The sequence below is a fragment of the Branchiostoma floridae genome, chromosome 9, assembly GCF_000003815.2.
Source record: "Branchiostoma floridae strain S238N-H82 chromosome 9, Bfl_VNyyK, whole genome shotgun sequence".
Classification (NCBI taxonomy): Eukaryota; Metazoa; Chordata; class Leptocardii; order Amphioxiformes; family Branchiostomatidae; genus Branchiostoma; species Branchiostoma floridae.
In genome coordinates, this window is record NC_049987.1 from 19,474,192 (window position 1) to 19,497,280 (window position 23,089).

Here is a 23,089-nt window from a genome sequence, read left to right on the forward strand (position 1 = left end):
AGCACGACTATCCTGACTCCACCCAGGTGTAAGAATGGGTACCTGACTTCAGTTGGGGAGGTAAAAGCTGGTGGAAGGAGAGGGATGGGCTCCGCCTTCTAAAACTGTACCATAGACAGTGGATAACACCCCACTACCCCTATGGCCTTAAAAAGCTATGCGACTACTACCTTAAAGTTTATATTTTACTTTAAACTTGAGTCTTGTAGCTGTCCAAGAACAAATTCCTTGATATGTTCCTTCAATGCATTGTATGATGAGCCACCTCTATACTTCCCTCTCTTTGTGCCATTTATAAGTCATCAGTTCTCAGAACCAAACTGTACAGTCCAGTACCTTGTACCATTTCAACTTTCCTGAGAGTCACACTAAATGATTCTCTTTAACTCAGAAATAGCCACTCATGTCATAGTTGTAAGAGCTATTGCATGACAATTTTACTCCATTGTATATAATATGAGGACTATTTGTAAGTTTGCATTAGCCTGGTAACCATTCTCCATGGACTAGCTTGGGGTTGTTTTACCTGTCAAAGTCTTGCTGAGCAACCAGGCCTTTTATGATACCAACATATTTTTTCAGCTGGATGTTTTGAATTACAGAGTGATGTAATTGACATCGATGAATACTGTAAAAATTTCCCTGGATTGCACTAGTTAACTGGATAGGCGAGCATATGTACATGTCTTGAAAAAAAACATCTTTTCTTGTTGGGCCAGTCAAGAAAAACCAGGCCTGATAAAAATCCAGGGACAGATCACATGAAAAGGTTATATTGGACGTCGTTCACACGTTTGGGGGCTTACAGTCTAATGAAATAATAACAGTCAAACTCTCAAGACGACCACTTTGAGTCCATCACAAAATTTTCAGTTCTGAATGTCTATCATGGCTGCTACCACTCAGAGTTCAGGATGCAAGTTTTAACAATCAGGTCCAAGTTCAGGTCCGGACCTGATGCTCTGGACCTGAACCGGACCTGTACCAGAATTATCGGTTACTGGTACCCACCCTACAAGGTATTATGGTTACCAGGCTTAGTTTGCATGTATCTAAGGCCACACCAATTTAATTTCTTGGTTCACGGATTTTTTCATAAAAAATATGGAGCGAGAGGGCGAAATAAAAATAAAACTTGTAAAATGGTTGGGGTAAAGGTAACAGCTAATCCAAAACACAAAGAAAAAAGTTTTCAGCTTGAAAAAAGTACAAAAACACTATTATTGTACAGTAACCGCACCTGTACCCACACTTTAAGGAGCTTATAATATAAAGGCCAATTTGCTTCACCAGAAAGTTGGTGAATGGTTTCATTAAATGGTGAAAATTTGCTGAGTGGTAATTTTTATTTTTATTTTTTTTTCCAAAAAATAGGAGCGAGCGAATCCGTGAACCAAGAAATTAAATTGGTGTGGCCTAAGCTGCATATTTGCCCCCAGTCCATTGATGTGACTGAGATGTGGCTATACTGTACCAGGTGCAATAAGAATGTGCCTTTATTTCTTGATATATTGAACAAGTTCTGTGAGTAGACTTGATTTAGACTTCAGATAATCCAAAGTTAGGACAAGATCCTTAAACTATGTTTGAGATATGAGTGAGGATTTTAACTTGCTGACAATTTTGGCAATGACCAATAAGAAAAAAAAAAACCTCTCACGAAGTTGAAGTGTTTCTTAGAGGATTTTGCAAAAAAAGACTTTGATATTGTCCTGAATCATTTCAAGATTTGTATATTTTTATGGACAAAGTTGTGAATAATTCCTGGAAATGTTATAGAGAATGTAAAATGTTATTTAAGCATGAATCACTGTTTATTTTTGTGACTGTACAAAATGTGTCTAAAATGTCAGTGTTTAAAACTAAAATACTTGTCTATGTTTGAGATGTGAAGTTGTTAAGGTACCTGTGTCAAAAATTGATGTTTGAAATTAAAAAAATCAAGATTGAAACCGTAACTTTTGGGAATGTTGAATTGTGCTTTTTTCTGTTAGTTTACACTTACTACATTTTATCAATTTATGAAAGACATTTGCGCGCCCAACAATTTTTCGTCTATTTCAAAAAAACAATGACTATTAACCCATGAAATAAAGAAGCTTATAAATGCCATGGATCAAGCAAAAATGTTACCAATCTACCAAAGTGGGAAAAGATGATTGTGGAAGGACAAAAGTCATTGTTCTCACTTGTACATCTGGTTGGAGACATACAAAATGTAATATTATACAATCAGTGTAACTCAGACTTAATGTTATACAATCGTGAATTTCATTCAAAAAATTTTATTCCATCAACAATCAATATGCACATCTTCAACATTATATACAATGCATTTACCCAAATATGAAGACTGAAAATTGAATAATATTCTTAACAACCAACAAGATATCATAAATTTTAGTCTGCTCGATATTAAATCTCTTTACATTTACAAAACAATATCTGCAACAAATCAAAATACACCAACAAATTTATATCATCAATATTCTCATTGCAATGCCCGCATGTGCATTTCACATTGAAACATTTTTTTCTTGGGAGGGTACGACAGATGGAATACAACACGGTCTTTTTCCGCATCACCTATCGTCCCAGCTCTCCCGTAGGTTGGATCACCCTCTGTCTTTCGGCCACTGGGTGATTCTACCCGCGGTCGGGCTGGTTTCTCGAGTGACAATACACCATGTTGTATTCTATATCAAATTTTATTTTTACTAGCAGGTTACTATTTAACTGTACACAAGAACTGTCTAATGAACCTAAGTTTTGTATTATCTATACTGTGCGATAATCTATTCTGCAACATCTCCATACAATCATTATGCTAGAATTATCTGCCAGGCAAAACTCAGCTAGAATTCAGGCTTAGGGCAAATTCACTCTCCAAAAGCACATGTACCTAATAGCTACTTCATCAAGCATATAGTATTATGGACGTTGATTATGCATAAAAAAATTAAATGTCCCTCAACTGTCAAGCAGTTCTGCAATTTCAAAACCCATTAATAAAGATCAAATTACAATATCATACATAGTATGTATTATTCCATTATCCCGGAAGCATTACAGCTTTTGGGCTGAATTTTTACCAACCTCAATTTCAACAGAAGTTAAAGTCTTGTTTGTAAGAGTTTATACAAAGATAGTCATGTATCTCAAGGTACCCATGATTCAATAAATCATGGTGTATTCTATATTCTATATAATAATCACGATGTTTACCCTTCAATCCAAGGCTCAGTTGTCGTATTGGAGGAAGTAAATAAAGCTAGATTTGCTGCCATCTTTTGAGATGATGTTGTACAAGTCGATACATTTTTTTTTACTTTTCATCCAGCCAGGCAACTTGAATATCAACAATTTTTTATGATACCTTAATAAGCACCATTGCCCTTCATCACATTATCATACACAATTCACCAATTAAAAGATGACATTTTAGAAAAAATCACAAATCATCCTGCATTTGTTTGCAATGTTGTTGCTACCTACTTTTTTTTATATTTCCCTTTCACCTGAGTGAGGATACTGTGATCATTGAGTTAAGCCTGATACCAGACAAAATTGGCAAGTTCAATGTTTTACGTAATACAATTATTGTTCTTGAGAGTGGCTTCAAATCTTTCATGTTTTAGCCTAAATACATTAAGCCTCCTCATTCTACAACTTGCAGTATACATCAGATCTGTAAATTGAAATTTGACACCATCTAAATTATTGCTACAGTCAAACCTGTACAAGTGATTCCCATGGAACGAACCAGGGTTTAACAAATAGCCAGCATCCTTCCTTCCATCCTTTGACAGAATTTTGAAGCTGGAGACGGAAAAAAATTTTTTCCATTCCGTCCTCTGTGAACAAATCTAACCCTCAAAATGCAGGAAATAGCATTTCAGAGAGTCTAGATTTCAAAGTTTTCCTTGGGAACATGCTCCCGGACCCCCTAGGAATGCTGCGCCAAAGCCAATCAAAATCCAGGGGACAGAAAATGATTTCTGGGTGGCTACAACCCTGGAATGAACAATAAAAATCCTGAAGTGACTACATTTGTACCTGTCCACATAGATTTTTGTCATACCTGGGCTGTGATAATGTTTGATGGGGTTTTCTGAATCGGATGATATTTTCGGATTATCACAAGGGCTTCTACAGTACATTGTACAACTTGTATTAAAAGGGCTTTGATTCTAGCCTGGTATCCAGCCATATTGTAGCTCCCGAGTCTCTTAGGCCACACCAATTTAATTTCTTGGTTCACGGATTCGCTCGCTCCTACTTTTTGGAAAAAAAAATAAAAATTACCACTCAGCAAATTTTCACCATTAATGAAACCATTCACCAACTTTCTGGTGTAGCAAACATAAAAACTGACACTACTTTTGTAATTTTCAATGAACAGGTGCTGTTACTGTACAGTAATAGTGTTTTTGTACTTTTTTTCAAGCTGAAAACTTTTTATTCTTTATGTTTTGGATTAGCTTTTACCTTAACCCTAACCATTTTACAACTTTTATTTTTATTTTTATTTCGCCCTCTCACTCCATATTTTTTATGAAAAAATCCGTAAACCAAGAAATTAAATTGGTGTGGCCTTATGGCCTTAAATACTGTTTAATGCATTTAAGTTTGCTGGGATTTAATTTCGGGGTAGCGGGAAAAATGACTTTTCGCGGTGGATTTAATTTCGCGGTATCACCATCGACTGCAGTCTAATACCTTAATAGAAAAATGTTCGCGGTGGATTTAAGTTCGCGGTAAAGTGGTCGCCGCGAAATTGCGAACATTAATCCACCGCGAACATTTCTGCATTTACAGTATTGCGGTGAGGACAGAAGAGACTTAGGAGCCATAATACAGCTGGATACCAGGCTACTTTGATTCATCAATTCCATCTGCTTTGTAGGCACTTTGAATGCCCTACATGTACATGTGTGCACCCTACATGTATGTGCGCTGTAGGGGAAATTTCAAATCGAATACCAGATTTGCACATTGGAATTTCTGCTGTTACAATTTTTTTCCAGAACACCAAATTTTCTCAACTTCTAGCACAAATTGCATTGAAATGTGTGTTTTTCAGGTGGGTATAATGATAACATAGAATACAACCACAGTGTACATTGTATACTGTATAACCCTGAAGATTGGGCTCAGGCGATATAGCATACACAGCGTACTGTGTTGTATTCTATATTCGTCGGTCCCCAGTAAGTGGTCTTGGATGGATTAGTGGCAGGTTTAAGTGGTCTTGGGCAGGTTTGACTGTAACAGCAATCATAGTTATTTCTTTATTTACTACACTTATCCAGATCAGTCCTTCTTGCCTCTCTTTCCTTTCAGGATCTTGCCTGCTGGTGTGCTCCTCAACTGCTCTGTGATCTACATTGTGAAAAAATTTGAGAGAAAACAGTTAAGGTCAAATAAGAGATGGCAGACTTCACCCCATCATGCTATGCTACACGCAACATTGTGTAAAATTAATGTATATAGGAAATTACAAAAGAAAAACTTCAATTAACTCCCAAAATGGATACATTGCAATTCATTTCCTATATCATGCCAAAACTCATCTGAACTTTGCATTGTAGCATTGATTTTTGCAGAAGGCAATGAAAACACCATTGTCGATTCCATCAGACTCAGAAGACTAAGGTGGTTTGGTCACGTTGTGAGAAGACCACCACACACACTTGTCCACAAAGCATACTATCAAGATTTCCAAAAGCCCAGGCCACGGGGGAGACCCCCGAAACGATGGAGAGACCAGATTGAAAAGGACATCGGACAGAGTTTTAAGTTGGCGGAGAGGAGTGCGACGAATCGTGCAGTCTGGAGAAATATCACGGAGGGAGCAAGGGGCCAGTCACTGGCCTAGGCAGGCAGGTAGGTAGGTAATGAAAACCTAATATGCATACAAAACTGTAGATTGAATCAAACCTAATTTTACATTGTACATTTCAGAACAGTTACAGTTGTACATAAGCCGATTATGTCCACATTGGCAGTTTTTCCTCCAGTCTTTCAAACCTGGTCAAAAATTTTGGTATTCAAATAAAATTCAGATAAAACATTAACCGTGAAAAACGAAACTTACAGCAATATAATTATTCTAAACTAGAAAAGTGTACCTTCTGCAGTGGTGTTTCCCCCTCCTCCACTATCTGTACCGGCGCCATCTCTATCACGTCCATCTTCACGTCGTCATCGTCCTCCGTCCACAGGAAGTTTGGCGGGGGCAGGGCGTACTTCTCCCCGCGACTCGACACCAGCCACTGTAGCGCCACGAACAACACGTTGGCGATCACCGACCCCCCTAGAGCGAAGTACATCAACCACATGGGATTCCTCTCGAACATGTACCCAACCATGAGCGGCATGAACATCTCGCCAAACGAAGCGCCAACGACAAACACCGCTGCGGCCTTTCCCGTCACGTGGATGTAGCGTTCCGCCCAGGATATCGCCGAGGGAAAGATCGTTGATATTGAGCCTCCGAAAATCCCTGTTGCTACAAACAGCAGTGTCCTGTTGTCTTGGGCGTACACGCAGAGTCCGAGGGAAGACACGATAGCTCCGACCAGGTTGAGTAAAAGGATGACCTTGACAGACAGGCACTTTGTTGTAAAGATGGCGGTCCCCCGTACAAGTGAGAACGTCCCCCAGAATAGCGTGTTCAGTCCTACCGCGTCGTTCTTAGACAGATGAAGCTTGCTCTTGGTTCCGAAGCTGAAGATAAAAGATCCGTAAGCAACCTCGACACCCACGTAGATGAAAAAGAAGAAGAAAAGCAGACTGAGGACTTTGACGGTGAAGGCTCGGTCTGGTTCGGAGGCACCGTGTGGCACCTGCTGTCCACCCAGGAACTTGTAGGAACTAGTGCAGTAGAAAACCACGAACGTCATCCCTACCAGAAACTGGTACACACCAACGATCAGGTACGCCCAGCGTATAGGGCTCAACTTGGACATTTCCGACATGATGGATTGAACGAATTCCTTGCCTTTTGTGTAGACAGCGTTTATCTTGTCAGGCACCGACGAACCTGTGTGAGTGGCGTTCTCTTTCCCCTCTGTAGCACTGCTTGCGTCCCGTTTAGTTGTTTTTCGCATCTGTTGTTGTTTGGTTGACAGTGGCTGCCTGGTCGAAGGCATATTTTCATCTGGAGTCTCCTCTTGATCTCCTGAACCTTGATCAGAGTGATGATGATGATGGTGATGTTGATGATGATGTTGTTGATTGTTGTCCGGATCTTCTCCCCCCATTGTCCAATCGTTATCATCACTACCTTCCTGCTCCTCTTGTTGTTGTTGTTGTTGATTATTGTCTGGATCTTCTCTCCCAACTGTCCAACTGTTCTGATCACTACCTTCCTTCTCCTCCTCAAGTGTATCCTCCCCTTCATAGGTTGGTATCTCTGTCTGTTCTTCTTCTGTTTTCCCAGATCCATATTCTTCCTCACTGTCCAACCAACCTCTCCTCCTACGATTATGGAGACTGTTACCAGAGGCCATCATCATTTCAGAAGTAAAAAGACCCTTGCCAAACATATAGCTATCTTTTTCCTGCTGGACATTTCTCGACCTTCCTTTCCAACTGACGGATGTATCAAGCACCGATGACTGCGCGTTCTTCCTACCCAGTTTGCTCTCGTTGTTCTCTAACTCCGTAACAAAACTTCTGTAAAAGTTACTGTTCTGCTTGCTGGCAATTTCAACATCACTGTTGCTGATTTTGTTCATAAGGGGATGAGTCCTCGTGATTGGTTGTTGAGAGTCCCACTGATGGTGATTGACAGCTGTAGGCAGGTTCGGTACTACTACATGTCTCCTGTGCGGTCCTTGTTCGGAGGCAGGGGGAATGCTAGGATGCACGGTGGTGTTTAACAGGAGAGAGGTACTGTTTGATAGGCTGATGAAGTTTTTGGCCAATAAGGGCGCGATGAAGGCTCCGATACCAAAACTGAAGTGCAGGGCCTGCATGTAGGGTGCCGACCTCTGACCCCAAAGGTTCAAACACAGGACATTGCCCCCTGAAGAAGAGGGGGGAAAGGGGGGAAATATAAGTTCCACTGTTGTAATTGCAATAAACATGTACAATGTACATTGTTAGAAAAGCTCTGGAAAAAACCTGATGAACCCCATAAAAACTTGTTGACCCTAAACTTATTTTTGGCTCCAACCAATACTGTATATCAAACTCTATCTGATAATCTTCTTTTCCCTAGCAATCTAATAGTAGTATTTTGATGAGATGGTGCACATTTTTTATTTGTATACTTTTGTTCATTAAAGTCTTCATTAAAAAATGTTACATTCTACTCGTTATATGCTTGCAATTCCATTTAGTTTCAGTTAAAAGTTTTTAACGAAAAGTAGATACTGTACATGCATTTGAAAATTCATATTTGATAGAAAATACTAAACCTCTCATACACAAATTTGTAACAAAATTTTTGTTCACGTGTTGTTGAGAGAGCTGTCAAATACTGCCAAATGATAAAGCTTAGGACAACTTGATCAGTGTACAATCAATTATGTGTGCCATTGCCACATACATGCACACATTGTGTCTAGGAAGCCCATTGCCACATACATGAGTCTAGGAAGCTCATTGCAAGATACATTGTACATCTAACTTGTGTCTAGATTGAAGTCTACATGATGGCACTATAGTGACACATACCTGTGTCTAGGAAGCCCATTGCCACCCCAGTAAAGGACACCAGTATACCCATGACAGACAGTCTCTTGGCCCATGGTATCACAGCAAAGCCTGAATCAAGAAAAAAAATTATTTATACACACATATATATCAGCAATGACACAAAAATAAAACAATCACTGTTCCTGCTTACAAGCAATCATCACATACTAGTATAATACTGAATAATCATAATACTTACAGTAAGTTACTAATTTAGTAACTTACTGTAAGTATTATGATTATTCAATGAACAAAAAAGTTTGTACAAAATATACACCCTAGTCAGTAATCTCACTGGTTTTATCATTGAATCTTACAAATCATGTTTCTAGCTAAGACAGTGTGTTTCTTTCTTCACAAATAACTTCAAGATATTCAATATACATGTACAAAGGACATTGCATCACAAAGGACATTAGTTGTTCCTATTGTGTTGTCTGACCATAGGAAACTATGCTAACATGATTTGCATTTGAGTAACTTTGCATATGATCCTAACGAGTTAGTGGTTAAACCAGTTTTTCTAGTTAGCTGTACTTGCATGGAATTGTCCTGTTAGTTCATACTAGTGACGCTGAAGAAAAGTAATGGATGTCACTCGAAATGTCCGGAAGTAAATATCCGTTTTTTTATCCAGTTGTAGAGATTGAATTGTATTTGAACATGTACAAAGTACTTTGAATTCTTACCAATGGCATTAAGAAGGAGACTAAGTCCCAGCAGCAGATGTTGGTCGAACATGTCGAACAGGAACCCTCCGACGGCAGAACCGACCAGGTATCCTACGGAGCGCGCCGTGAAGATGTAGGAAATGTGAGCGATGTCGGCATGAACGTTGGCCGCCAAGTCCAGCAGGGTGGGTCCGACCATGGCTATACACACCCCCTGAAAATGGAAGGACATTCACTTAATTTTCATCCAGCTTTATCCAATGAACTTAACTTGTCTCAACTACTCACACTCTCTTACTAGCTTACATGTATCATCTGTCGTGTTCTTACACAATGTTTCAAACCAGAATCTCAGCAAGCTGCTAGATTGTAAGCTAACTCAATTAGCTTCTAATCCATAATGCAGAATACCAAAAATAGTCCGTTATCATAATTTAAAAAAGAATTTATTATCAATAGTATTATATTGTAATGGAAAGATATTTGTACCAAGAGATGTCCCTGTGGTGCAAGAGGTAATGCAACCCAGCATCTTGAAAATTGCGGATCAAATTTGGTCGATCAGTGGGCCAGAGTTCAATCCTTGGGTAAGTGCTAGTCTAGCTCGGATTGAAATTGTTATTTCATATGGTAAATTAAAGGCTCGGACCTATATAATATATGACTACATCATGTATGAGGGAGCGTCAAGCATCAAACCTCTGCTTATAGAACCCAACACACTTATTGAGATAGCACCCTCACACTCAGGGTTGACAATCGCGGCAAAGCCTAACAATATCACCCCTGACAACTCAGCCACAGAATTTGGTTATTAGGGGCGTGGCTTCTAACCAACTGTCAGCCCATCGGAGAGATGGCTTTTTGTTGTCGAAAGCTTGGAAAGGCACCATATAAGGCGACTCATTAATATTCAAGAGCAAGATAACAGTACCGGCATAACGTTTCACAGTACTTTCAGCGTCCAGACGTTTTTACTTAGGTACCAAATTTAACTGTTGTCGGTTCTGTGGGTCCTGGTATAGGTAACCACGGCATCACCGTTTAACGACCTAGCATATGAAAAAAAGAACAATATCGTCACGCAAAGATGAACAGATCTTTGTGCACGCCGCGCCGTACCATGCGTACGCTGTTTGTTCGAAACCTTCAATCCGGTCGCTGATTGGCCTGCGACAAATCAGGCAAGCTCATTAATATTCATAAGCAAGGCGCCCCTAATACTAGTATTCTGTGGCTGAGTTGTCAGGGGTGATATCGTTAGGCTTTGCCGCGATTGTCAACCCTGAGTGTGAGGGTGTGAGATAGAAGAGTAGGGTTGTACTACTACTAGCTTATGAAAAAGCATCATGCTCAGTTTCAGGTTTGACCACTTTACCTACCAAGCCCAAGAAGGCTGCACACAAAGCGTAGGTCCGCAGGTAGACTCCACCGCAGCACCGCTCCCTGTCCTGACTCCTCTCGACCTTGACATTGTTGTTTGTGTGACCTTCGGCGCCGCCGTCCCCCCGGGAGTACACAGTCTGGTCTTCGTCAGTCAGGTCAGCCTGAGGCAGGCGCTGGTACTTCTGCTTGGAACTCGGCATCATGTAATGTCATGTTCTAATAGAAAAATAAAACAAAATTAGCTATCTACATTCCAAATATCCTGAAGATCCATCAACCCATTTCCAAGTTATTCCCCTCGAAAGGGATGATGCAACTACGCAGGTGTGGAAAATTCCTGACATGCCTGCGGAATTTTGAGAATTCTTGTCATACGGACACACACTATGCTATTAGGCTAGACTCTGAGGTTTCGCAAAAAAATCATGGCTCTTAGCATGGGCAATAGGCCTCGGAATTGTGTTTTTTGTTGAGTAACAGGAACCCCGCCGCGCGCTGTCTGCCACGGTAGTCCGCCGTGTACCGCCAATCCGGAAATGCCTTCTCAGATGCTCCCGTCAAAGATTACTATCTTCTTAGTGCGAGTATTTCCCGTCATCCTTTGCGCCGCCTTTCCCCTAACTTTAAATGTTGGATGGGTAAGCAACCGATCTCCCTGATGTGCGTTACCACTTCCGGTGTTTTCGATCATCTGTGTTGTGGTGTGGGATCGTACGGCGGGCCCGTTAAGGCGCCTTGTCGGTTTTCGTGGTACTATTTGAGAAGTTTGAGGGTTTCAACACGCTGACAAAAGCTACGCTGCACTGCAGATACGTTTTGACCGTGTTTTTTCCACTGCTTTTGTCTGATTTTCGTGATCGGTAACGTGGCAAACCCGAAAGTAAGAACTGAGATAGGAATACCAACTTCCTTAGGAATACAGATCTCGTGAAACAGATGGCATTTTAGCGATTATTTAAGTATGGACCGTTCTACAAGAATAATGCATCAATGATTATAACGATTACATGTGGTTAGTGCCAGCGTTTTGGTAAATATACTAGCTACCGATGCGTTTTTTTACGACGACGTGGTGTGGCCGCCGCCGTACTGCTGGTAACGCAGTGACCCGGAAATCGGCTAAAATTCAATGGCGTTTATTTTAATTTGAAATGACTAATATGTGCTCTTTGTACGTTAAATGGCCTCCAAATAACTCGACGAACATAATTCACTTGAAAGTTTTGACTTAGATATTAGAATTTTGCAGAAAACGGCGATAGTAGAAAAGGCCTTTCCCACCTAGCTCGCTTCGCTCGCTCTAAATCGGCTACGCCGATTGGTCGGCTTAGCCGACCTTCGGGTGGAAAAACTCCTGCGCCGATTGGTCGGCTTCGCCGACTTCCCCGACCTTCGGGTAATCCCCAACCCCGGCAATGCTCAGCGATACGGTGTACGGGCGAATGAAAGACAATTCCTTGGCCTACTGCTCGCTTCGCTCGCCGCGACGCTTCGCCGCGCTCTAAATCGGCTACGCCGATTGGTCGACTTAGCCGACCTTCGGGTGGAAAAACTCCTGCGCCGATTGGTCGGCTTCGCCGACTTCCCCGACCTTCGGGTAATCCCCAATCCCGGCAATGCTCAGCGATACGGTGTACGGGCGAATGAAAGACAATTCCTTGGCCTACTGCCTATGCTCTTAGTGGCAAATGTGCAGATGTTGGCACTCTGGTACACCAAATCCGTAGGTGTTTTTTGGCACCCTTTTTGACAGATTAGCTGTGTGGGTGTCACTCCACCGTCATGGGGGGTTAATTGTGTTAAGTGCCCTTCCCAAGTATGGAACTCGGGACTTACTGATTTTGACTCAAACGCTCTAGCCGTTGCACCAGACCCCAAACTCTAATATAAGGTACACAGCAAGAACTCAGTCAATGTCAAAGTGACTTATAATAACATATTTTCTTGGTTGGAAAACATAATTTTTTTTCTGTTGGGGGCTTGTCAGTATATACTACTAGTACGTGTCTGCCTGTCCATGTGTTTGTGTGTCTGTTTCCAATATGTCTGTCTGTGTTTCTGTCTGTATGTTTCTGAACATGTGTCTGAGTGAATTTGTGCACCTAAAATTAGAGCTAATTCTTGACTGTGGGTGCACTAGTGTACTTGGTGCACCTACATTATATGATATTAGATTTACTAATAGAGGGGTTGTACATACATAAAAGGTGTGCTATTGTAATAACAAAAATAACTGGTAAACGTGCACGTGCACCTTATTTTTTTTTCTGAGAACGGTCTGCCTAAACACCACAAATGACCACAAACGACTCAGAAACACCACAAACGACCACAATTAACTCTAATATGAAGTGTATATGGGTCAAAGACCTTGTGTGGCGCTCTGGAGACAAATGTTTACACATTTATGAATTTAAAAAATGCAGCAAGTCCTACGTATTCACCAGTTATTTCGAGTTAGTCAGCCGGTTTCAAGATCGGTCTCGATGGCTGAGCGTGCTGTTCATGAATGTGTGCTTGCATTTGAGGCAGAAAAACTTAGTATACAAGTTTTATAAGTTGAAAATGATAGAGTTGTGTCATGCTATAATCTATGAACCAACAGCGTCCATAGTTTTATCGTCCTGTCGTCTATGGAACCGTGGAAGGTATAGAGGCCTTCCCCATGCAGACTCCTAGCACAGGCGATCCAACATGGTGGCAAAGAATCGCTTCTATCTTGTAACCGGCGGACTAACTCGAAAAAACTGGTGAATACGTAGGACTTGCTGCATTTTTTTAATTCACAAATGTGTAAACAATGTCTCCAGAGCACCACACAAGGTCTTTGACCCATATACACTGCATATTAGAGTCGTTTAGGCACACACTTCTGAGAACCTTAATCTTTAGGACAGGTGGACCAGTGCATGTATTCCCAAAAATGAATTTTAACTTAAGCTACATTGTATGCAACTTTTATCATAGCATACGTTAGTGCTTATAAGACTAAGAGGCCACAATACATACACTGTACCATCAACTTCAAAAATAAGGCTCCTAGCTACGTTAAAGCTTGAAAGAGAATTTAACACGTAATACTATGTTTTGTTTATGACTTCACCCAAGGACGTTATATAACGTCCTTGGTCTAGATCTAGATATCAGACATATAAAACAGAGGGAAATTGGCAAAAAAATTGTGTGAGAAACCAAATCATACCTGGTAACAAAGCTATCTCACGAACGGGTTAAATATCTATACGTCTATGAACAAACCAAACAGTAATAGTTTAAATGTGCCATTTCTGAACTTTGTCCTCCACTTAAGTCTACAGTCTGTCCCTCCTTGACAAATATTCGTGAACGGTCGCCCATTCCGTCAGGTCCGATCGCTGAATAAAGGAATTACAAGAGCTACTCAAACACTGGACCAAAATTTATACTTGAAACTTCCGAGTCCCGACGCAACAATTGTGATAAAGTTGAAAGACCAGATACAGATCCGCACATGACGCCCCCCTCCCCCTTCAACGTTCATGTTGGCCTAAACAGATTGTCAGCAGTTATTACTTACCAGAAGTACGATGCCAGCAGGAAAACGTCCTATGTGTGGCCTATACGTGTGTCCAGTAGTTTGACAAATATACGTGTAGCACTGTGTGACCTGTGCAACACAAAAGCACGTTTTGTACTTGTAGCACCAGGAAGTGCCGAACTCTCCACCGAGGTATTGTGTGCGCGTCGCCGTTATGGGGAGACGATACCATTAGAATTTCCCCCCAGTAATACATGCGTTCCAATGGGAGAGTTGAGGAAACAAATATGCAATTATCTCAAGAATAAAAAGTTCAAGCCATACAAACTTATCTTCAAATGATAGCCTACTGTGTCCAGTCTCAGCAAATTCCTTGGCAAGAATTTCTATACGGCTAATCTTATGATACACCCCCCTAATTAGAGCTCTTGGATTGGCCCATTTGGCTGAAAACAGCATTCTGGCGACGATACCACTATTTCAGGGGGGTGCGAGCGCGGAAACCCCCTCGATGGAGAAAGGTAATTTTTTACAACTAATTCTACCAGTGTAGGGTCTTTCCTACTGCAGCCACTCCCAAAATGCCCAGATTTCACATAATACCATATGATATTAAATACCTCTTTCCCGCGCTAGCACACTCTGGGTCATAGGTCAAATGATTAGTACCCCGAATGTCCTAGTTCGTAAACCAATGGAGGCTTTAGTAAAAATAGACCAATGAACAGCTAGAATAAAGATATTTTGTCCAATCGTAAGCCAGTAAATCGGAGCGTGTTGGATTACATTACCAAGATGGCGGCGACGGGTGGCGTTCTTGGATACCGGACACAACATTGATTTTTTAGGTAAAATTTGGCCATTTTCGTCTTATATGTAGGTGACATAAACCAAGGAAATGGTAGATAACTTTGTAAGGGTAAGCCTGTTTGTAACTGTCTGGGAAAGGAGGCCCAATTGATCGTGTTGTTTGGACAGACAGGATCAAAACAGAGTTGTGCAACCGGGGCCGGGTTGCTGACTACCATTAAGATTATATATAAGAATCATAGTTTTGAACAACGACGTTACGTCTTCACGCAGACTGAATTCTCCATACAAACTGAAATAGAGCTAAACCCACGAATGTCAGTGTTTTGTGTAGCGCATTTGTGTACGATCATTGCGTTTTATAATTTCTTTTTATCACAACAGGTATATGCGACTATGGGCACACTAGACTCTTGTGTGTTAAAGATTTCCATATCTTAATTTTAAGACATCAAAATTATGACAAGAGTTTGATATAGATTTATGATATATATAATAACGTAAGTTAGCATATTACAAAGACTGCCATTTTTTCCTCAGTAAACGCCCAACGCTCGCCTGGTTCCTGAGAAACTGAAGACCAGAGATGGGGAAGAAAAAGAAGGGAGGAGGAAAGAAGGGGAAGAAAGGGAAGAAGAAGTCTGGAAAGGGAGGAGGGGAGGAGTCCATGTCCCTTCGAGAGGCCATCCTGGCTTTCCAGTAAGGATCTCATGTCTTCACGTTGTTGCCATTAATGAATGCATATGAAGTACATTTTACTATGGATTGTCCTTTGTATGATAGCGATAGGAGCATTTGATTTGACTATGTGTTAAGTAAATATCCCCACTTTAGACACTTGAACAGTAAAGAGAAATTTGTATTCCTGACACTTTTGATAAACCAACTCTAACCAACCATACAGCTAGCTACATTTACAATTACCAAGAAGCGAGAGGAAGTCGAATGTCCTAGAATAGATTAGACGCACATCAGATCTGCATATATAGATGTGTATGATTGTTTCCATTGTTACATATATGTGATTCTTACCGTGTGACCTGTACTTAGCCCAGTGGGGCAAAAATGTGCAATAAAGGTCTTCATTCATTATTATGTATATATAATCTGTATCTGTACTAGTATCTATATAGCCGGTATAAGATAACCGCCCTTTGGCATATAACACACCAGCTTCCAGGCACGCGGCATGGCAGCAGCTGGTTATCTCAAACTGAGAGACTTGTCACACCTAGCCTTTGCACATCTGACTGCAAATGTTGTTGAGAGTCGCATATTTGTTTGTCTGTGACAGTGTGTGTGTTTGTGTGACACTAAGTAATATTTTTGTCACACATAAGATTGTTGTTAAAATCACAATTTAATGATTAGTGATAACTATGATTTCTTACCACGGATATAAATATTTGCTTTCCTATCACAGGATTGAAGTGAAAAACAAGGCAGTGGAAGAGTTTGTTGCGGAAATCAACGGTCTGGAGGACAAGAACAGAAGGCACAAAGAAAGGGTAAGTGCCAAAAGTTTATTACTTAAATCTAGAAATAACATACTTTTTGCTTTTTGATAATCATTTCTTCCTCCTAGATCCTTAAGTTGGAATCACCAAGCTGCTGCTAGTGTAATCTTATTTAATAAAAGTAAAACTTACTTGAGTCGTTGAGACAAGTTTTATCATATCAATTTGAAGAATTGTAACAAACAAGAGTCTTATGTATTCCTGCTATTTCATTATAGATGTATTACAGGGGAATTTTGGAAAAGGAAAAGCTGTTCATGCTGGATAGCACTCGTAAAATCAAAGAAACAAACGTGACTCTGTAATGCTAACATACAGAACTCTTCTTTCCCAGAATAACCGACTTAAAGATGAGCAGGCCCTGCACATCCGGACGCTCCTTAAGCAGGCTAAGGAGCGAGACAAGGAGCTTGAGCAGGAGACGGTGGTGGGGCGGGAGAAGGTGGACTCCACCATGAAGGACAAGTGGAAGGCTATTAGGAACGAGGACAGATCTGTGGAGGGTAAGGATAACACACGTGTGTTACTTAGTGAAGAATTACATGTATAACAGATCTGTGGAGGGTAAGGATAACACACGTGTTGTTACTTAGTGAAGAATTACATGTATAACAGATCTGTGGAGGGTAGCAATGTGTAGTTACTTACACAGAGTATTATAACAAATCAAAAAGGCACCAAATTCAACTAAAAATTCTTGAGTAGTAACAAAAGATACATTTCAAAGGGTGTTACATAAAAATGACTATTAGGAACGAGGATAGATCTGTCGAGGGTAAGGATAACATACGTGTTGTTACTAATAGTAAAGTATTACACATATATCAAATAAGTAAGGCACTGAATTTATCTTGAAGAAAAACTCAACATTCTTGTGAGTAGTACCAAAAATGCATGTATAACAAATGAGTAAGGCACAGAATTTATCTTGAAGAAAAACTCAACATTCTTGTGAGTTAAGTACCAAAAATGCATGTATAACAAATGAGTAAGGCACTGAATTTATCTTGAAGAAAAACTCAACATTCTTGTGAGTAGTACCAAACATGTATAACAAATGAGTAAGGCACTGAATTTATCTTGAAGAAAAACTCAACATTCTTGTAAGTAGTAACATGCCAAATGGTGTTACTGAAATGGCGATGAGTGATAAAGATTGTACAGGCCAGTGTTTCCGCCAGAGGGGCGTCCACCCGTCCATTGACGGTCTCATTTCGTTTTGGACGGCTTGAACGCAAACAGAGGCCGTCCTCATAAAAAAAAATGCGACCCACATTTTGCCGAGAAATCTGTACAAAGTCGATAAATGTAAACCGCAGTTTTGTGTTTTGTATTGAAGCTAGACGCTTGGGGACGCCGTCCACAGTCAAAAAGCCGCTTACTGTTTGTTTTGCTATTGTTATGATTGTTGACAATGTGTGTCGGCGGCCTTTCCCATACGATAATCTCGTTTTTCAAGGTCTCAGCAAGGAGCTTTTATTTGGTCTCAGTTATGCGAATTTTCCCTGCCACATTTCGAAAACTTGGCGGTAGGTCGATCTCGCTATTACACTACAAACTAATAGTTCTTATTGCGCTCACTGTCGCCGATAGACGATGTTATTCGTCTTTTCTGAACGCAAATTTCTCGATCTATGGAAGGTTTTAGATGATTTATAAGTATACTACAACATAAAAGAGAATATATACAAATGCTATTTCTTTTTTGAAAGTCCAAGAACCGTTTCTAGAACTTTTTAAAAGTCGTAGTACCCGTTCGGTGCGGCATACCGGTACGCGGCACAGATCATAACACTTCGGCACTGAACTTAATCGGACGTTAGTTGAATTGTTTTTTCTTGCGACAGTTAACTATTAACTTTAATTTTCGCGATTTTATAATTAAATTTAATTTTCACGGTTTCACAATTTAATTTAATGTTCGCGGTTTTGCGATTAAATTTAATTTTTGCGGTTTTCGCGCCCCAAGGTGGACGGCCTCCCAGCTGAGGTCTGGCGGAAACACTGGTACAGGCCTAGAATTTCTTCATGGTAATGATTGATTATTGTATATAAAATCTAAAAGGGAGTCAAAATGTTTTATGAGATATTCGATACAGACTCTGCTGCCCTGGTTCCAAATGTCCAGTGTTTGTTCTTTTCTTTCTCCAGCGTATTTGGTTGTTGTAAGTCAGAAATACCTTGCAAAGAGTTATCTGAAGTGAAATTGACTTAAACATTTCCTTATCAGATCTTAAGACAGAGATTGAGGAGAAGGAGAAGGAGCTAGCAGACCAGCTGAAGGTGGTGGAGTACTGGAGGAAGTACCGGGATGAGGGGCAACATGAGCACGCCAAGCAGATCAAACTACTGGAGCAGGAGCTTCAGGACATGCAGGTAGCAATCAATTGATCGATCAATCGATCAATCAATCAATCAGCCAATCAATCAATCAACCAATTAATTAATCAAAGGATGTATTGATTGATTGATTGATTGATCAATCAATTTTTTCTATCCTGAAATATCCTATCACCCGAATCTAGTCTTCTTCCCTTCCTAGAGTCCACTGGAGGGTTAGGGCTTTACACTAAAGTACAGAATATGTGATTACTGGAAGCTGTACGTACTGTTGTTTTGTGTCTCTGGTCTCCCCAAATGGATATTTAAACACCTTATTTAATTAATGATAAGACATGTGCTTTTGACAGGTGAACTTTGACGAGATGTCCAGCCACCTGCAGCGATCCTTAGACCTGGCCAAGGAGAAGATTTCTAACTACATGGACCTGACCTTACAACAGCAGAGGGAAAATGCCTCTGAGGTGAGAGTCTTCATCTAGGTCTCAAAAAATTAGTACATGTATACTATCTAGTATTTCAGTATACTGCTGTGGAGGTCCTTCACATGGGTGGGTTGCTGTCAGCTAGTTTTCACATTGCATTTCCAGGCAGCTCTGCCCTGTTCAGACTACATTGCTATCATATACTATTAGGCACTTCTGGATTACATTGGGCTTACATCTTGTTATAAACAGTCTTTTAAAAGTGTAGATTTAGTCAGATCAAAGAATCAACCTACAAATTACTCATATAGTAAGGTTCTTTAAGCACAACCAATGGGTACTTACATCCAACGTTTCGATGTCTGTCAGACACCATCATCAGGGTAGAACGACTGGAAACTACTTCTTGCTGCTACTTATAGCCGATGTAGGTGGCGCTGTAGCAGCAAGAATGCCGTCCCAAAGGTGGCTCTGATGAAGTTATTTATGGATACAAATTACTGTATGATAGCCAATGGGCTGAATAAAGTGTCCAAAGTTTTTCTCACAGTCCTTGGTTTTCATCATGACTGTCCTTTTCCCGATCTTTACTGTAAAATAGATGAGAACCTATGAAATAAATGAAGTGAATGTTTGAGTTGCACTGAAATCTTACTTGCAAGTTTTTTGTAGAAATGTTGACTAATTTGGTTGTTCTCTATACCCTGGGGACCATTGTCCACTTGAGCACAGTGATTCACAATATTTGACCTTCTGTCAATTTGAGGAAAGATATAGTGTGTCCAAAAGTTTGAGTTATAGTTCTTTTAAACTCTAACTGTTAAAGTTTTTTAAGTATTACCTTGTTTGTTTGTGTCCCTTCAGAGAGCCATGACTCACCTGGACAAACACAGTGCTCAGGAGGTGAAGGACAACGACTGGCTGAAACATGAGGTGCCTTTTTTTTACACTTAACTGATCATTGGTTGTAGATTGAAAAAGCAATGGTTTTCATGGCCATGGCCATAAATGTAGTTCTGCATGACAGCAGTATCTTTCAGCAAATTGTGTAAAGATAGCAGGCCCTGATTGCTTGTAGACCACCAGATCATTAGCCTGGGTATCATCTGGAAAGTAGTTTGCTCTGGAGTTTATCATACACTATATACCAGGGCTCTAGCCAGCGTCCGTTTTTCCGTCAATTGACGGAAATTTGCTGCGTGTGACGGAAAAATTTTAAAACCAATCCGTCAACCTTGACGGTCAAAAATCTGATAAAATCTCCTTGGTGGAAGCTATAGGTGGCTTGGGGACGCTGTCCACGGTCGTAAAAGCCACACACTGTTTGTTTTGTTATTATTGTTATGATTGTTGTCAATGTGTGTCGGTGCCCTTTCGCATACGATAATCTCATTAAAACCCGTTTTTCAAGGTCTCAGTACAGTCTCTCTAACTCCTGGAATAGTGTTTTCGCGACAATGGGAATTGGCTGACGGAAAAAAATTTCGAGCTGGCTAGAGCCCTGCTATATACCCACACGTCAGTCACTTCTCGCTCTGCCATTCATTATACACCATAACCTGTTGCTGTTCCATCTGGGATCTTTGACCACGATAACATCTGCAATCTTCCAAATTTTGGACGAGGGCGCTGATTGGTCCATACACGTGAGCGAATTAAGGAATGGGTTCAAGCACTCTTTCAAACAGGCATTCCAACACCTGAAATGCTTGTGTGAGGGCCCGTTGTCATTGAACATGCGCTCTAGAACCCATTCCTTGATTTTCTCATTAACTCAGACGTAACCACCAAAATGTTTGAATGTGTAGGTCCCCAGATGGGTAGCAGAAGCAAACATAGGAGCAAACTACTACATGTATCTGCATGGTACCCAGGATACCAGATCATTGGCTCTTAGCTATTGATGAGTAGAGCCATATCTCAAATATGTGAAAGAATTCACCATACTTATTGTGTGGCAGTTATGGTCCGTAGTTCAACACCTCACAAAAATCAATTCCTGTACTTTACAGAAGAATCATTTACTAGTAATAATAATAATGATAATAATAATAATAATAATAATATCGGGTGTATTTTGCAGCCAGTAGGTACCCAAAGTGTGGGTAATGAAGCTGTTTTTAACGTGGTCAATGCACCTCCTCGAGCACGGGACCCCCGTTTTACGTCCCTCCCGGAAGACGATTTCGTGGAAACGATTTTGTGGAAAGCTTTGTGAGGCTACAGCAATAAAAGATAATGCATTACAAAAAGAGACAGCGCTTGCATTGGAACTGTGTATGATTTTATTCTCTCTATGCATTTATACTAGGCTGAGCTGCACAGAGGTGAAGTCAGGACGCTGAGGAAGTTTGTAGAAGTTCTGGAGAAGGAAAACCTGACCATTCTGAGTCAGCTGTTTGAGTGTAGGATAGAAGATCTGAAAATTTCCAGGTGGGTCCAGTCAAGTAGTGTTGATGATTTTTTAGACACTAAGATGAAAAGAGCTTTGAACATGTGTATTGCACAATACAGACAATTCCTTCCTGCATTCAACTGCATTTCATCTTGTGTTGTGTTGTGGATTAAAAAAAAAAAACAGCTAAATCACAACGATAATCTACAGATTGTACCAACACTTTTAATTATTTCTACTTTCATCTTTTACCAGTAACTCGTTGAGGTTTTATTCCACTCATGTATTTGTGTTCATGTAGGCTGAAAATAAGACTTACAATAGCTTACCTTTAATTATTTTCAAAACATTTATACATATATGTAATTATACTGTTTTTCATACACCTCTGATATTTTTGGATGAATAATTTTGTGCATGTTCAAAACATTTTGTAGAGTTATCTATTGCATTCCAGATGAGATTTAACTGTAATTGTAATAAATTATCATTTTCTGCTCTGTTTTCTTGATAGTTAGTCTTGATAGTTTCAAGTATGGAATAATTTATAATCCATTGCATCTTTCCAATAGGTCTTCTGTTTCTCAATTGTTCTTATCAATGTTTTTCCTCCTGTAGGAATTTCTACCTGACCCAGTTCAGTGACAGTGATGCGTTAGTCGACCAGACAGGAATGTTGGAGATGGACCTGGCACAGCTGGCCATCGGGAAAACTCCTGTGGACAAACTCAGACCAGAGTATGGTAGCGAGTCCTCAAGCTCTGAAGGTGAGGAAATGAGAAAGAACTAGCAGGTTCAAGCTATTTTATTAACAGAGTTCATGTTTGTTTGTTGTTTTGCAAAAGAAGTGCCAAGATTCCCCTGCCAACATCAAATACTGTGCTGTCAGTGGAATTTCAGCATGCTTGTCTTGTGACTCACTTGGATACATGTAGTTGACTTGTCAATGTAGGATCTTGACAATTATGGTATCATTGAGAGGAGTAATAAACACTGCTTTCCAATGATACATTTTGTACGTCATTCTATACACTTGTTGAAGTAACAACATAGATGAAATGATTGATGAAATTTAACTGTCTGAACTTTTTGTTATAAGTCTATGTACAGACATAGTGTAATAACTAGGGGCCAAAACTACTATCAAACACATTTGAAGACTGTGACCACATATGAACCCTGGTCAATCAGAATTTTATGCTTGGCAGGGGATCTACTTCCTAGGTCAAGGGGGCACAAGATCAGGGCATGGGCCGCATCGCCCCTGTTCCCTTGTTAAAAACAATCAATGAGTCACCGTAATAGTCAGTACAAAATATGTT

The 23,089-nt window shown here is 40.3% G+C and overlaps 2 protein-coding genes across 4 annotated transcripts in view; one reads left to right on the forward strand and one right to left on the reverse strand.

Annotated features, from left to right (window-relative positions):
• Nucleotides 1–4,738: 4,738 nt before the first annotated feature.
• On the reverse strand, nt 4,739–14,681 carry LOC118422895 (sodium-dependent glucose transporter 1-like). Of its 3 annotated transcripts, none has more exons than XM_035830743.1 (6): nt 14,613–14,681; nt 10,760–10,979; nt 9,396–9,591; nt 8,686–8,775; nt 6,132–8,032; nt 4,739–5,382 (listed from the first exon to the last, which is right to left on the reverse strand). In XM_035830743.1, exons 2-6 carry the CDS (start codon nt 10,964–10,966, stop codon nt 5,314–5,316), a joined length of 2,463 nt encoding a protein of 820 aa, XP_035686636.1. In that variant the 5' UTR covers nt 10,967–10,979; nt 14,613–14,681; the 3' UTR covers nt 4,739–5,313. The 3 variants fall into 3 exon arrangements, with proteins under 3 accessions (XP_035686636.1, XP_035686635.1, XP_035686634.1); XM_035830742.1 differs by lacking the exon at nt 14,613–14,681 and adding an exon at nt 14,469–14,520; XM_035830741.1 differs by lacking the exon at nt 14,613–14,681 and adding an exon at nt 14,320–14,483.
• A 267-nt stretch (nt 14,682–14,948) lies between these two features.
• The window catches only part of LOC118423177 (coiled-coil domain-containing protein 83-like), a gene marked incomplete in the record, with an annotated part of 9,502 nt that continues 1,361 nt past the window's right edge, over nt 14,949–23,089 (forward strand). The window contains 9 exon segments of the mRNA XM_035831208.1: nt 14,949–15,128; nt 15,631–15,789; nt 16,514–16,598; nt 16,942–17,110; nt 18,838–18,983; nt 19,298–19,411; nt 20,237–20,305; nt 21,684–21,805; nt 22,386–22,534. Coding sequence (XP_035687101.1) covers nt 15,677–15,789; nt 16,514–16,598; nt 16,942–17,110; nt 18,838–18,983; nt 19,298–19,411; nt 20,237–20,305; nt 21,684–21,805; nt 22,386–22,534 — 967 coding nt within the window.

Coding starts and splice junctions, on each gene's coding strand:
- LOC118422895 (XM_035830743.1), bottom strand. CDS start 10,966: ATGATGCCGAGTTCCAAGCAGAAGTACCAGCGCCTGCCTCAGGCTGAC. Junction 8,033..8,685: donor AATGGGCTTCCTAGACACAG/GTATGTGTCACT, acceptor CCTCTTCTTCAG/GGGGCAATGTCCTGTGTTTG. Junction 5,383..6,131: donor GGGAAACACCACTGCAGAAG/GTACACTTTTCT, acceptor TTCACAATGTAG/ATCACAGAGCAGTTGAGGAG.